Source organism: Sparus aurata, chromosome 11 (assembly GCF_900880675.1).
Source record: "Sparus aurata chromosome 11, fSpaAur1.1, whole genome shotgun sequence".
NCBI classification, from domain to species: domain Eukaryota; kingdom Metazoa; phylum Chordata; class Actinopteri; order Spariformes; family Sparidae; genus Sparus; species Sparus aurata.
The window spans coordinates 13,244,583-13,257,551 of NC_044197.1; the positions used below are offsets into that span (position 1 = coordinate 13,244,583).

Sequence of the window (12,969 nt, forward strand, 5' to 3'; positions counted from 1 at the left end):
TAAAAAAAGAAGTAAAACTTTTTACATAGCACACAAATTTAAACATCTAAATAATCAAAAAATAATCAAAGGTAATGAAAATAACAACAACTCAACAGTGAAATCTTTGTTGACCTAAATCAGACGTGCTTAGCTGCTCTTAAGGCAAAGCACTGCTGAACTGCACGCTCAACCTTTGCCATTTACTTTAATCTAGACACACCCTTTGAACAGAACTTTCCAAGTAATCATTGTCATGCTCACATTTGGGTTTGCTTAATCATTAATACCAGTGTGTTATTACCAACATTGAAAACATAAGACCATACTAATACTAACAAATATAAAATGGAATACAATACTTTTTTCTAGGGCCCTTATACTTACAGCCATGTCTCACTGTAAAGACTGACGATGCTTTCACATGAGTTAAACCTTCTTTACATATGAAAAAATACTGCTCTAATTTTGGAAATTCCCAAATTAATGTTCATGAAGCATTTCCTCTGCCAGTTAGATAGGCATGTTAACTTAGAGCACATACTGTACATATTTGTCTTTAAGGATAAGAAGTAAACAGTATTTTCTCTGAGTCATTATAGATTGATTTTAAATTCACAGTTATTTGGATTTGAGGTATTTTTCAAGGCAGGACTTTGCAACTGCACCACAGATGTGGATCGTGAATATACTACTAGGTATTTTGATATATAACAAAACATCATCTTTCTATGTCTGAAGGCAAAAATCATAATTTGTAATGTAACCTACTTCTGAAGCTGTCAAATAATGTGAGTGTAATAAAAAGTAAAAGATTTCCCTCGTAGTCATAGTCGGTTAATATACTTATGTGGAAACCAACAAACTGTGAGAATAATTTGAGATACAGGTCTGTGTGTGTTAATGTACGTGTGGGATTAGCAGAGCACTGAGATTGACCTTTCTAACTTCCTTCTTCGCTCTGCTGAGTTGTTGTGCTGCTCTCTAGCAAACACTGCACGCCCAGCTGTCGGAGGAGGAGGATCTCTCTCCTCAAGACATTCTTAAGGTTCCTACTTTTCTAATGAAAGACTTTAAACATACCTTGTTGATTCATGGTGTTGGCTCTACAAATACTTTATTTTAAGGTAAGAGAAAAAAGTTGTTACTATCTCATTGTATTTTCAATTAATTGCCAAGGAGATCTTAAAATGCTTTGTTTGATTTTGAGTGAAACGAGGTGAGAGATCTCAAATATGCTCGCTGTTTAATGTGAGGCTGAATTTTATTTAAAATATTCATATTTTCCAAAGAAAATGTTTACACACATTTCCAATTCAGAGGGATTTAGCACCTTTGTTGTTTTGGATCTGTATTCCAGCAAACTGGAAAACAAATTTGAGGCTAAAGGGCTGACTGTACATCTGTATTAGGCCCTTGACCAGTGGCATATTCAGGATGTTTGAAGGCCAACAGCTGTATGTGGTGGGGCACCTGCATGCAGAAAATCACGACATATTTCTGATGAACAGAGCACTTCACCACATTTTAATGATTACTTAAGAAGTTTTGATATGAGTTCTAGTAAGAAACCAAACCAAACTTATGGTAGCATCTGTTGACTTTCACTGCAAAGGTGTTCCAGGTCAGGGTTGTTAATGCTCATGGACCGCATGCTAATGAAGAAGGCTCAAAAAGACATGTTCAGATTTGATTTTGTGGCATTTACAGATGGCATTGCACACATTTTTTACAGATGTGGTTGTGGATTTTGATTGGCCTGAGCATCATCACAAAGGTACACGGATACTCAAGTGGTGATTTCCCAGAAGTATGTCAATCAATGTCACCTGACCATAGTCATTTTACTGCTCAGAAGAGTGAGCCGCCCTTTGAGGTCACTTACAAACTAGGCAAAAGTGGCGAGCCCATTACAGGTACAGACTTTTTTCCTGGAAGCTTGTTTATCACTATCGTGGCAGTGGTCAATTAAATGCAATGTCATGGCGATCACTGTCTTCATTATCTGCCCCTCAACATTTCCCTGATGAATCTTCAAACCTTTGTCCAGTAAATCTCCAGAGCAAGACATCTGCCAAGTTTCGGGGGTTTATGTTGGAGGCTCGAGTGACAGGTATGGTAGAGGAAAGCCCTCCTGTAGGAACGTTTATCCTGCTTGATACATATGCGACTCGACTCCTGACGTGCGGTAATCAAGCAGTAAGTAACCATCTTCAAATGCCTTGAATTGATTAACTGAATTTTTATACTTGTGTGTCCACTGTAATTAACAAGGTATTCATTTAAATTGGAAATGAAAGCCTTTGTGACACTCGATTTGCGTTTGTCTATCGCCTTAGGGCTCAGCTGTGAGTCAAAGATTTAATCATCCAAAGTCTGTGATTAAAGTTAACTGGATAGCACCAGCAGAAGAGCTAAACGTCACTTTCAGGTATTTCTACACTTTTGATGGACTGCCACAAAGTCATGGACACAAATGGCCTGCTTTAGTTTTGTTGGAATTACAAGTTGGAGTGAAACAATCTACATTTACATCTTTGCTTGGGCATGTTTCAGAGCCACATTTGTTCAGGATTATAGAATGTTCTGGGAACGGGTGGATGAGGATGTCATTCCACCTCCAACCACCACGGCACCACCACCAACTACTGCAGCAAGTACTACGAAGCCAACTACTGCAACAAGTATTATACAGCCAACTACTGCAGCAAGTACTACGAAGCCAACTACTGCAACAAGTATTGTACAGCCAACTACTGCAGCAAGTACTACGAAGCCAACTACTGCAACAAGTATTATAAAGCCAACTACTACAATATCTACAAAGGTGCCAAGAACTACAAGTACCACAAAGCAAAGCAAACAAACTGCAAAGCCCATTCCAACTATCCCAAAGGTGGATTTGATTGATTGTTTTCTAAAATTTTACAGACATTTTTTGCGCATATTTTCACATCTGGAAATTCTAATCCACTTTTCCAAAAAGCCAATCAAATATGTGTGTATGTAATTATGCATGTGTAAACATGAACATCTTCATTCCTTCTTCCTGTTCATGTATGAAGATAGCCAATCGCACATGACTATGTGGTGAAATTGTGGAATTTGCCTGAGGAGAAGCAACATTTTCTTAATTTCAAGGCAAACTCTTCATTGTGTCTCTTGATTTAGCTCCAGCGAGCAGGTTCTGCACTGATGGCTTTCGACATTCTGTTTGTGGGACTGAAAATGGTACAGTATTTATAAATTCATGTCTCATGTCACCCAGTAATTGTCGTTACACAGTAGTCTTACCAGAGCTGTTGCTTGGTTAGACACTGTCATCAAAAAATATACAAGAACATTTTTTTTTCTCCCACTCTCATCTCTCTTCAGGCTCAAGCTCACATAATGACGACCACCTCCACCAACAGCTTTCGATCTCGTCGTCTCATTACGGTAAGACATGAGTTGGGGGATGTGTTGTCATAGTAACTGTTTCTAGATCTCCACATCCCGCACAGTCTTGCCTTGTTTCCCATGAATCCCTTGACCATAGGCAGGTCATTTGAATTTGAAATTACTGACCCTGCCACTAACACAAAACTTGGTGGATGAATAGGTAATTGCAGAATTTACATACAATTAATGACTTTTTCAATTGTTTGGATTTGTACTTTTTTTATCTTAATTGTTTAAAATGTAATTTTCCCTTTTTTTGTAAAAGTCAGGGACAAATACAAATCAGCATAGGCTCAGCCAGGATCCTGTTCTTATGTATCTCTGCCTTTAAAGTTGCTACCTTTAAGAAAAGTTGATTGTTGAGTGTCATTACCAACTCAACCAATTAAATAATGATGCTCTGGGTTTCCCAAACTGTCAAAAGTCTTTGGGATGGTGCCTGGCCCTTCCGAAAATCCTAATGTGTTATTATGTGATAAATTGGGGACTGTCTCTAAAATCAACTTTACTTACAAATATTACCTTTAAAACAACACTGAATGCTACTTATTCAGATTTATTGAGCCCAGGTGTATGTCTTTCGTAGGTGTCAAAAATACCGTGCAGATTGATTTGTGCTGCAGTTGAAATATCATCCATGATGTTGTTTGCTGTGGCACAACCCTTTAACGTGAGTATTATTAAGTGGTGTACAATATTTCTCTATACCCAATCCAAATTTGTGAATTGTTTTCAATGTAGTGTGTATACAGTTGCATGTGTGTCCTTCTCTGTTTGTATGTTTAGGTCACACTCGTTGCTCTTGTTTGTGTGGTGCTACTGATTAATTTTATAGAGGTGGTGACCGACTCCGTGTCAGTTGGACTCAGTCATAAGCTGTAAGTTCAACTCCTTTTCCTTTGCCTGTATTTTTGACTGAAATCTCTCATCAACACTTTGTGCACAGCTGTTTTTGTTTCTCCTCTTCTCTGTTCCAGAAAGGGGATCTGCAACGTTGCTGTCAAAGTGTGTTCTGTTATCCACCTAATTCTTTCAAGTAAGATTGACCTGTTTTTAACCTCTACAGTCGTCAACTTTGCTGCATTCATTTGGTTCTGTGAGATGATGTGTTCAGTGTCTTTAAAGCAATATTTTGACATTTTGGGAAAGCTGCTTATCTGCATTCTTTTTGAGAGAAAAGGCCAACTCACAGTTTGCATTTATACTTATGCATTGCGCTACGCTAACCAGCAGCCACCCGCTGCATTTTTGCCAAACTGATATGAAAGTGGCATACATCCTCTCATCTAACTGTCACAATTTTGACAAAAGTACCCCAATGCAAGACACACAGAGGCAGCCAGGCTGGAAAAAAAAGGCAAGCTTTAACGAGCTGAAATCCCAAATCCAAAAATCCACAATCCAAGACTTTGAATAGTAAAATGGCAGGCGACATAAACTGGCAACAAAAAGGCAGGCAGCGGAGAAAAAAAAACAAAGGAAAGACAAACACTGATGACAAACCATAAACAGTTCAGGGACACAGGAGGACTGGGGAACACTAGAGACACAGGACCAATGTGAGGAAACAGACAAACCAACGAGGAGTGAGAGAACGACACAGGCTTAAATACAAACTAAACCATCGAGGGGATGAGGTGCAGGTGAAAGAAACACGGGGAAGAGGGCAGTGCCAAAGAGGCAAATGTGTTACTGGGTTGGGGGGATAATCAGACCGGGGAGGAGCACGGGGGGGAAAGAGAACACTGGGAACACAGGTGAGCAGGAAGTAGAAAGTGACAAAAAGACACAAGAGGATATAACTACAAAATAAAAGAGAAAACCAACATTTACACACACACACACACACACAAAAACAAGCCATGAAACTAACTCTTAGCAAGAATACAAATAAGCAGATTTCCTAAATGTTGCACTGCTGCTCTCAGGCGTCTCTTCAGATTCATGCCTGTTTGCTGCTCTGATTGCTGCTCTGATTGCATTTCCAAATCTGTTTTACGTACAGACGCGAATGTCTTCATTGGTGTTCTGGCGATTGTCGAATGCAGAGAGAGAAAAGAGTCTTGGCTTCTGAAAGTGATGATCGCTTACACAGTGTGGATTTTACTGTTTGTGATTTGGGTCATCGTATTCAGTGTTCATAAACATGCAATGATGGGGAGGAGCAAAACAGGTTACTGGCTAATACGTATCACGCAAGAAATACAGCGAGTAATCTTAAGGGGAACAAATGTATATCAGTTACTATTTTCTGTTGCAGGGAGTTCAAGACAGAATGAGATATGGAGTCAACAAAGAGAAAAGGTGAGAGCCTGTCCATGACACGACAACCACACTGAATAACAAAATCATGCATCACAAAAAAAATGCACTGCTGCTGCTGTGAATTTCAGAGGACGCTCAGTACAGCTGCAAAGATTGCCACCGCCATCTCAGTCATCCTCATCGTTGGAACCATGTCTTTCACCGCAGCTGTCATCGGCGGGATATTTTCAGGCAAACAGTCTTGAGCATGAGGTCAAGTAAATTGTATTTATAGAGCTTAGTATTACAAATCACATTTTTTCCTCAAGGGGCTTCAAGGATGTAGTTCTGCTAATGCTTTGTTTGCAGGTGATTCACAGATATTATTCACATTTTATGGATTTAATGTTTATGATGTTACATGTTTTATTTTTAAGTTACTGAATACAAATAGGAGCTTTTGTAAATGTTAATAAAATTGATAATGTGTAGTTGTGTTTCCCTGATAGGTGCCTCATGAGCTGTAAATAATGCACTGTTGTTTTCAATCTCAAAACAACAATAAAATGTTCTAATTTCTTATATGTCATACCAGTCAGACTAAACAGACTTGATAATGTTCCAGTGTTAAAGGGGCACTGTGTAGTTTTAGAGAAGAAATTCAAACAAAATGTTTTGATATTTATAATATTAATGCGCTAATATTAAGAACTCAGATTTGTTTTCCCCATAGTTGAATAGGGCGGGAATTACGGTCCAGAGAACTGTCAGAGGCTAGAAAGGTGGCAGGGTCCGCCACATATAAACAAAGTGAAACAGTATGAAATTGTGTTGCCCTTCAAGGTCAGTTTGTTTATTCAGTTTATTCAGTCATAAAAATGTAAAGAGCATAAAAGAACAGTCAATGAAGATCCTGTTTCTTCTGGTTTACATTTGTTTCCCAGCTACACAGCGCACCTTTGACACTTTTAATCTCTTAAAGGTTTGTTTCAAGTGTTCCAGGGAAGTTCAGTTAATAAGGTCAAGCCTTTTCATCTGGGTGAAACTGCAAATATTAATTATTAATATTAACGTTGGACGTGCCCTATTCTTATGTATCTCCTTGTGCCAGGCACAACCAGCGATAAGAGAGGGAATGTTTCAGTGGTGTGATCATGCCCCGGTGAATAACTTTGTGGAATGTGTTTCTCTTATGAAAAGCAAGAGTACTGTATTAATATTAACAAAGATGCTATAAAGAGGTTATACAACTCATGACAGACTTCAGATTTCCCTGTGAGTTTACGGGCAAAGGTAAATCAGTCAGGTAAAACTGCTGTACACAGACGGATGATAAAGGCTGAGTCAGTCTGCTGACCTCATGTTGTTTGTTGTGCCAGGAGGAGCTGAAGTCATGAAAGTGCTCAACTAATTTCGAAAGATATAAGGTTTTACCAGAATCTGTCCACAATGACAACATACAACAGGATATTAATCGTCCTAGGTCCTAGTTTTGAATCTCATTCACAACTCGCTTTGGGATAGCTGGCCCTTTCTACAACCCCCAAGCGTATGAGGTAGGAATGAGGCTCAACTTATATTACAAACAAATCACAGTTGTTTGATATGTAAACAAGTAATTATACCGTGGCTTTAAACTTCTTATCTACAATCATGTGCGTGTCAAACTGTCACCGATAAATGATTATTCAGTTTTATGATTCCCAAGAAGGGAGCAGCCTTCAGCTAAACAACTCGCACAATAAAACCGCTGCTGTATGGAGACACACCTATTAACCATTTAGCAAATGACCGGACTTGCTGTGACTTCCTTGTTTTGGCAGCACAACATGGACACCGTTCCAGCATTCACTCATTTTCCCTCTGATGATCATTGTCGTCAGAAGCACAGGAAATATTTTTACACAGTTCCAAACATATTTACATAAGTAATTTTGAAGACATATATTGCCTGTAAACAGTGCTCAGTCAGGAAATAGACATTTGAACTCTGTTAAGTCAATGATTATACACCTGTTTGCTGTATACCTAATTGGCTAGTTCCTGAACATTTTCACTTTAACAATACTTGTCAAGAGAGGAAGGTTCATATTCTTTGCTATATTACAAGTCGAAAAAGTTCAAATGTTGTTTATTTGTGTTATAAAGTGTTATAAATTCACAAGACAAGGAATCTTCTTACCGCTGTTCCAGAAACAAAGCAAACCAGTGGGTAAAACAATTAACTCTAGTAGTTATCAAAATAATCTTTATTCAAAATGTACACATATTCATATGAGCACAACAGAATTCATTTCAGAGGGATAGCGTAAGAGGAATGAGTGGCCTCACAGGAGAAAAAAAACAATTTCCAGTACTTTGGAACTTAAACTTGCACATATCTAACTACAAGAAACCTTGTTTGGGTTGTGACATTGTCAAGATAGTTATCAAATGATTGATCTGTGTTTTGGTACTTCTCAAATAGTCTTATCTTCTCAATATGAATGTTTAAGGCACATTTTGCGACTTGCTGACTAACATTTAGTCAAATATCCTTACAAATTCAAATCACTTAGTGAGAACCTGTATGTTTACTAGTTGATAACATTGTAAGTACGATTCAGAGGTTTCTTACATTTCAGGTGCAAAGAACAAACCTTTTTATATCCAATATATATATATATACAGCTATCAAAAATATTCCAATCTAGCAAAAGAGACAACATATTACCAATACACACATTCAGAGAAACAAAGAATATAAAATATTTATATTTTAAAAGAAAAACAGTACTCTTCATAAGATATTTAAAGCAAAATCCAACACTTTTAGTGCAAAAACAAACTGATCACGTACATGGGGGGAGAACTAAATGAAGGGACACACATCTCCATGGGGACATGAGACAGAAAAAATACAACAGTAAGACAGCAGTCACCTGATAGATTTGATACAGAACAACATACATTAATTTCCAACTAAAACAAACATGTCCACAGAAAATTAAATAGCTTCTGTTGATTTCATAGAACAAACCAGAGTAATCAATACTGATCACTTACCAAAAAATTCTCCTTGGATTGGAAATGTCTGTTAAAAAGAAGTGCTGATAATACAGATTTATGGTACAGAACAAAGCAAACAATAATTTATAGGGATGCATGATATATATAATGGTTTCTAGATTGTATTCATCTATTACTGTTATTATTATTATTGTTATTATTATTATTATTATTATTATTATTATTATTATTACTACGCCAATTATATAAAAGGAGATAAATAAAGCCGACAATAGCTAGATTGCTTTCAATGACTGACCATAGTCTGCATCTACATACTAGCAGTCGTGGTATACACAGTTAAAGTTGGTTTGTGCTGTGCCATTACACACAGAGAAGAAGACAAAGGAGGAGATGAAGAGGAGGTGCAGCTCGCTGGTGACGCTCACATGACGTCAAACTGCTGCACCTGTGTAGCAGCGCGCGGTGTACACTAAATGGCCAAACATGTCGTCACCAGTGTGGATGTTATTTTTACAGTTTCAAAGAAAGACAATACATGTTCCCAAGTCTCATTAGGGCTATCAAATATTAAAATTGTCACCATTCACTTATGCCTTTCTTACTCTCAGGACTGCATAGTTACTTTTTTTTAAAAACAAAAAAAAGTTCAATTAAAGCTTTCTTAATGGAATCGCACATTGGAAGCACGTAATTGTTGAGAATTTGTATCAGCTGAAAAACATCCATATCATGCATCTCTACAAATGTATCACATCTTGTATGCCGTATGCTTAATCTGCATTAGCATATAAATGTCCTGCTCTACTTTGAGCGTGGAATGATGGTGTAACACCACTGTTACGTCCTTTTGCATTTCCTGTACATGTACACATTTGTAAAAAAAAAACTCAGTGCTAGACATATCTGTGAGCAGTCAAATTGAATCACCGACATTGGACTTCAACGTGAGAACAATCTCATCCGTGACAAAGAGAGATTTTTACAACCTTCGAACATCTGAACACAAATCTATGTGAAACATAACAGCACACGTTATACTTACATGTTCCTTCTTTTTCATTGCTCCTGCACATTGTCAAGAAGGATGAGGCTGGTTCAAAGTGGTTTCCTGGTATTCCTCTGTGATCATCAGCATCCTTTCTCCTCTACCTCCTTCTCAGACACCACAGGCAAGATGAGATGGGAGATGCGGCTCCACAGTCCACCATACTTGTCGATGTCCATGTCGTTGAAAGCAGCTTGGCTGCCATCGCCTACCAGCCTTTCTTTGACATAGTCGTGCACCATTTCCTCCACTTCCTTCAAACTCTGCTCAGCCCTGACCTCATCTTGAGGCAGTAGCACAGTAAACAACAAGAACACTCGTTTGTAGGCGGCGTTCTCGTGATCACAGTAGCGATAAAAAATGAGTGTGGAACCCGGAGGCAGCTCTTCAAGGCGATGAACGATTGCCACAGGTTTGTCTCCTTCAAAAGCTGCTCGAAACTGGCTGTCAATTTCCAGCTTCACACCATCGCTGTCCTCATTGGCCTTACTGGCTCCATCGATGTGGAGGACAGAGGCATTGAGGGCAGAAGAAAAGGCAGAGGCGAGACCCTGAGCCAAGCAGAGCAGCGTCCTCTCGGCTCTGAGGCCGGCAGTAAAAATCAGACTCACTGGCTCTGTGGGCTGGGCTGTTTTGAGGTGCTTCTCCAGGTGGATCTTGCTCCGCTTCCACACATCAGGCCGCTGACTCGGGAACTGAGTCTCTAGACGACTCAAGTGACCAGCAAACTTTTCTGGTGTTAAAGCTCTGGATGGATGCTCTCTACCGCCTGCAGTCCTTCTGAGTACAGGAATGATCATGTATGCCAGCAAGACAGCAGAAGAACAGAGCAGTATCCAGAGACACAAACGGCAGAGATACCAGAAGAATCCTGACAGGACACAAGACAATATTAAAATGTAGTAAAGCAAAGAACATAGAGAATGTATCTTTGGTTTTAAAGATAAAGTTGATAAAGATTAAAGTGACTCTGACTTACCTCTAGAGGAATGTGCAGGCCTTGTTTTGCTAACAGGAGGTTTCTTTTTCTCTTTAAAAAGAGAAAATCTCATTAAATCAATGTCAAATTGTGAGCATTAGTTATTGCTAAGGATTGTTGATATGAGGCCACAGTACCTTGTTTAATGTGCAGAAAAGCCTCTTTTTGTGTCTGAAGGTTATTCACACGTCGTTTTGGGTAGGCTTTCGGTGAGGCTTGATACATGCTGGGGACATGATTGTTAACTGCTGGTTTGCCTAAAGATGAAGCAGAATTTGTTTATTAAAAAAATCTGATCATTTTTAGAGATTGAATAAAATATGGCTTATTAAAAATGTCTACCATAACAAGGCTCTTGATTTTACCTTCCATCTTCCACCTGTATTCCTCCATGCTGGTCTTTGGAATCGGTACATCATGTCTTTTTGCTGCTGATCTGGTTTGTGTGGCAGACTTGGCGTCTTTCTGTGGTCCTTTTGTTGATGTATTTTCTGAAATACAAACAAACCAAACTGTGAAATCCTCCCTTTATGTAATCATTTCCATGCAGAATGACGCTATAGTATTTTCCTACCTCTCTTGGCTTCATTTACAGCATGACTGGGTCGGTAGCATTCACCAAGCACAACACGAAGGGATGAATTCACATCTCCTTGGGCACCTGTTTTATACAGGGGGAAAAACAGAGCAATATAACTGGTGTAAAAGTCCACCTATAACAAAGATGTCATGTTTGTCATTTGATAGCACCTACATGCATTTGATGATACGTTAAATAAAATGAAAAGAGATGCCAACACAACAACACATGCTGGTATTGTGGTCACAGTAGTAGTAAAAAATGTTCATTAGATAAAACTGTGTGGGATATTTCTCATTTTCTTTTAGGTTATCAAATAATAACTTAAAAAATGGGAGATTCATACATAATGGAAGCTTCATTAGCTGCTAACCTTGGCATATTTTTGGATGATGCTTGTCATGAGAGGAATCCTGCCCAATATCCATTTCCTGGTCTTCTTTTCTCTCCTGCTCTTCACCTTCCTCCTGCTCTTCACCTGCCTCCTGGACATCCATCTCGTTCACATCACCACTGCTGCCTTCTTCTTCTGTCTCCAGATGACGTTTCTTGCTCGGGGATCCTATTAAAGGAGAAATAACACACTTTGTTATCTTTTTTATACCACCTGGAATGAAACTGACTTAGCTTCTCTCCACTGGCTTCCTGTCAGCTTCAGAATTGATTTCAAGATTTTATTGTTTGTTTTTAAGGTTTTTAATGGCTTGGCACCTTCATATCTATGTGAGTTTATGGACATTTACTTTCCAGCTAAAGTCCCGAGGTTGTCCTCTCAGATGGTTCTCAATGTTTTCAGGAGCCAAACTCAAGAGTAGAGGTGACCGAGCGTGTTCAATGGCAGCTCCTAAATAATGGAACACTTTGCCTCAGCACAAAAACAGCTTGGACCGCTGGAATGTTAAAGACATTGCTAAAACCCTACTTTTTCACACTGGCTTTTAATTCTAGTGAGTCATGGACATTTTGCCTCCACATACGGTTGTTTAGTGTACCCTGTTTGTTTGACGTATTTATTTGTATTGTGAAAACTTTGTTTTTTAAATGTGCTATAGAAATACATTTGAACTTGACTGTTGTTGTAAATAGGCATATACTGTTAACTGGAGCATCCCACCTTCATCCTCTGAGCCACTCTCCACATCCCTGGAACCATTGACAGCTGCAGCAGGTGGTCGGGGCTCTAAACGCCTCTTGGCCGCCTTTATGGGACTCCTGGGGGTCGGCTCATGAAACACTGCCGAGTAAGTAGCAGAAAGAAAGAAATTATTATAGAAAGTGAGCATCCTCAACCACTGTAGAGTAGTTTAATAAAGTGCTTATGAGCCACTTTGCGTTAACGTGAAGTTAATTTAATAGCAACCCCCCTAGTACTTAACGTCTACATTGATAAAGGCAGCTAATGTTATTCAAAGCAGAAACTGAAGGGGTTTTTGTTGTTACACTTTGAGTGAGCTTAAGTCGGCTAGCTTCGAGGGCTAAGGGAGCTAATTGTCAACAGCAAATTCGATCAACTTTACCCGAGGAGATCCTTGTCGATCGTCTCAAGGGCGCGGACTTCACACTTTCAGAAGCCCTGGAATCCATTTATGAATAGATACGAAACGAGCGATGCCAAAACACCAATTAAACAATGCGACGAAACATCGTGTTCGCAAACCGAAACAGACAGGCTTCCTTCCTGTATTTGTG

The 12,969-nt window shown here is 39.0% G+C and overlaps 2 protein-coding genes across 4 annotated transcripts; one reads left to right on the forward strand and one right to left on the reverse strand.

The window, feature by feature from the left end:
* The first annotated feature begins 953 nt into the window (after positions 1 to 953).
* On the forward strand, positions 954 to 6,918 carry LOC115590839 (probable transcription-associated protein 1). 3 transcript variants are annotated; one of them, XM_030432287.1, is made up of 13 exons: positions 954 to 1,106; positions 1,715 to 1,895; positions 2,030 to 2,178; positions 2,319 to 2,410; positions 2,536 to 2,875; positions 3,151 to 3,210; positions 3,355 to 3,417; positions 4,007 to 4,090; positions 4,207 to 4,298; positions 4,398 to 4,456; positions 5,426 to 5,593; positions 5,681 to 5,724; positions 5,814 to 6,918. In XM_030432287.1, exons 1-13 carry the CDS (start codon positions 1,074 to 1,076, stop codon positions 5,928 to 5,930), a joined length of 1,482 nt encoding a protein of 493 aa, XP_030288147.1. In that variant the 5' UTR covers positions 954 to 1,073; the 3' UTR covers positions 5,931 to 6,918. The 3 variants fall into 3 exon arrangements, with proteins under 3 accessions (XP_030288147.1, XP_030288148.1, XP_030288149.1); XM_030432288.1 differs by lacking the exon at positions 5,426 to 5,593; XM_030432289.1 differs by lacking the exon at positions 1,715 to 1,895 and having other exon boundaries at positions 997 to 1,106.
* Positions 6,919 to 7,890: 972 nt separating this feature from the next.
* Positions 7,891 to 12,965, reverse strand: LOC115591428 (torsin-1A-interacting protein 2-like). The gene is made up of 8 exons (XM_030433452.1): positions 12,798 to 12,965; positions 12,395 to 12,514; positions 11,654 to 11,842; positions 11,275 to 11,361; positions 11,066 to 11,191; positions 10,838 to 10,957; positions 10,701 to 10,751; positions 7,891 to 10,592 (listed from the first exon to the last, which is right to left on the reverse strand). Exons 1-8 carry the CDS (start codon positions 12,862 to 12,864, stop codon positions 9,805 to 9,807), a joined length of 1,548 nt encoding a protein of 515 aa, XP_030289312.1. The 5' UTR covers positions 12,865 to 12,965; the 3' UTR covers positions 7,891 to 9,804.
* Between the last annotated feature and the right edge of the window lie 4 nt (positions 12,966 to 12,969).

Bases quoted from the DNA above. Each gene is read 5' to 3' on its own strand.
- LOC115591428 (XM_030433452.1), bottom strand. From the start codon at position 12,864: ATGGATTCCAGGGCTTCTGAAAGTGTGAAGTCCGCGCCCTTGAGACGA. The intron at 11,192-11,274 runs GTAGGAAAATAC...TTTGTATTTCAG, and splicing joins TGTAAATGAAGCCAAGAGAG to AAAATACATCAACAAAAGGA. The intron at 10,752-10,837 runs GTACTGTGGCCT...CTCTTTTTAAAG, and splicing joins TTTTCTGCACATTAAACAAG to AGAAAAAGAAACCTCCTGTT.
- LOC115590839 (XM_030432287.1), top strand. From the start codon at position 1,074: ATGGTGTTGGCTCTACAAATACTTTATTTTAAG. The intron at 1,896-2,029 runs GTACAGACTTTT...ACCTTTGTCCAG, and splicing joins AAGTGGCGAGCCCATTACAG to TAAATCTCCAGAGCAAGACA. The intron at 3,418-4,006 runs GTAAGACATGAG...TGTCTTTCGTAG, and splicing joins GATCTCGTCGTCTCATTACG to GTGTCAAAAATACCGTGCAG.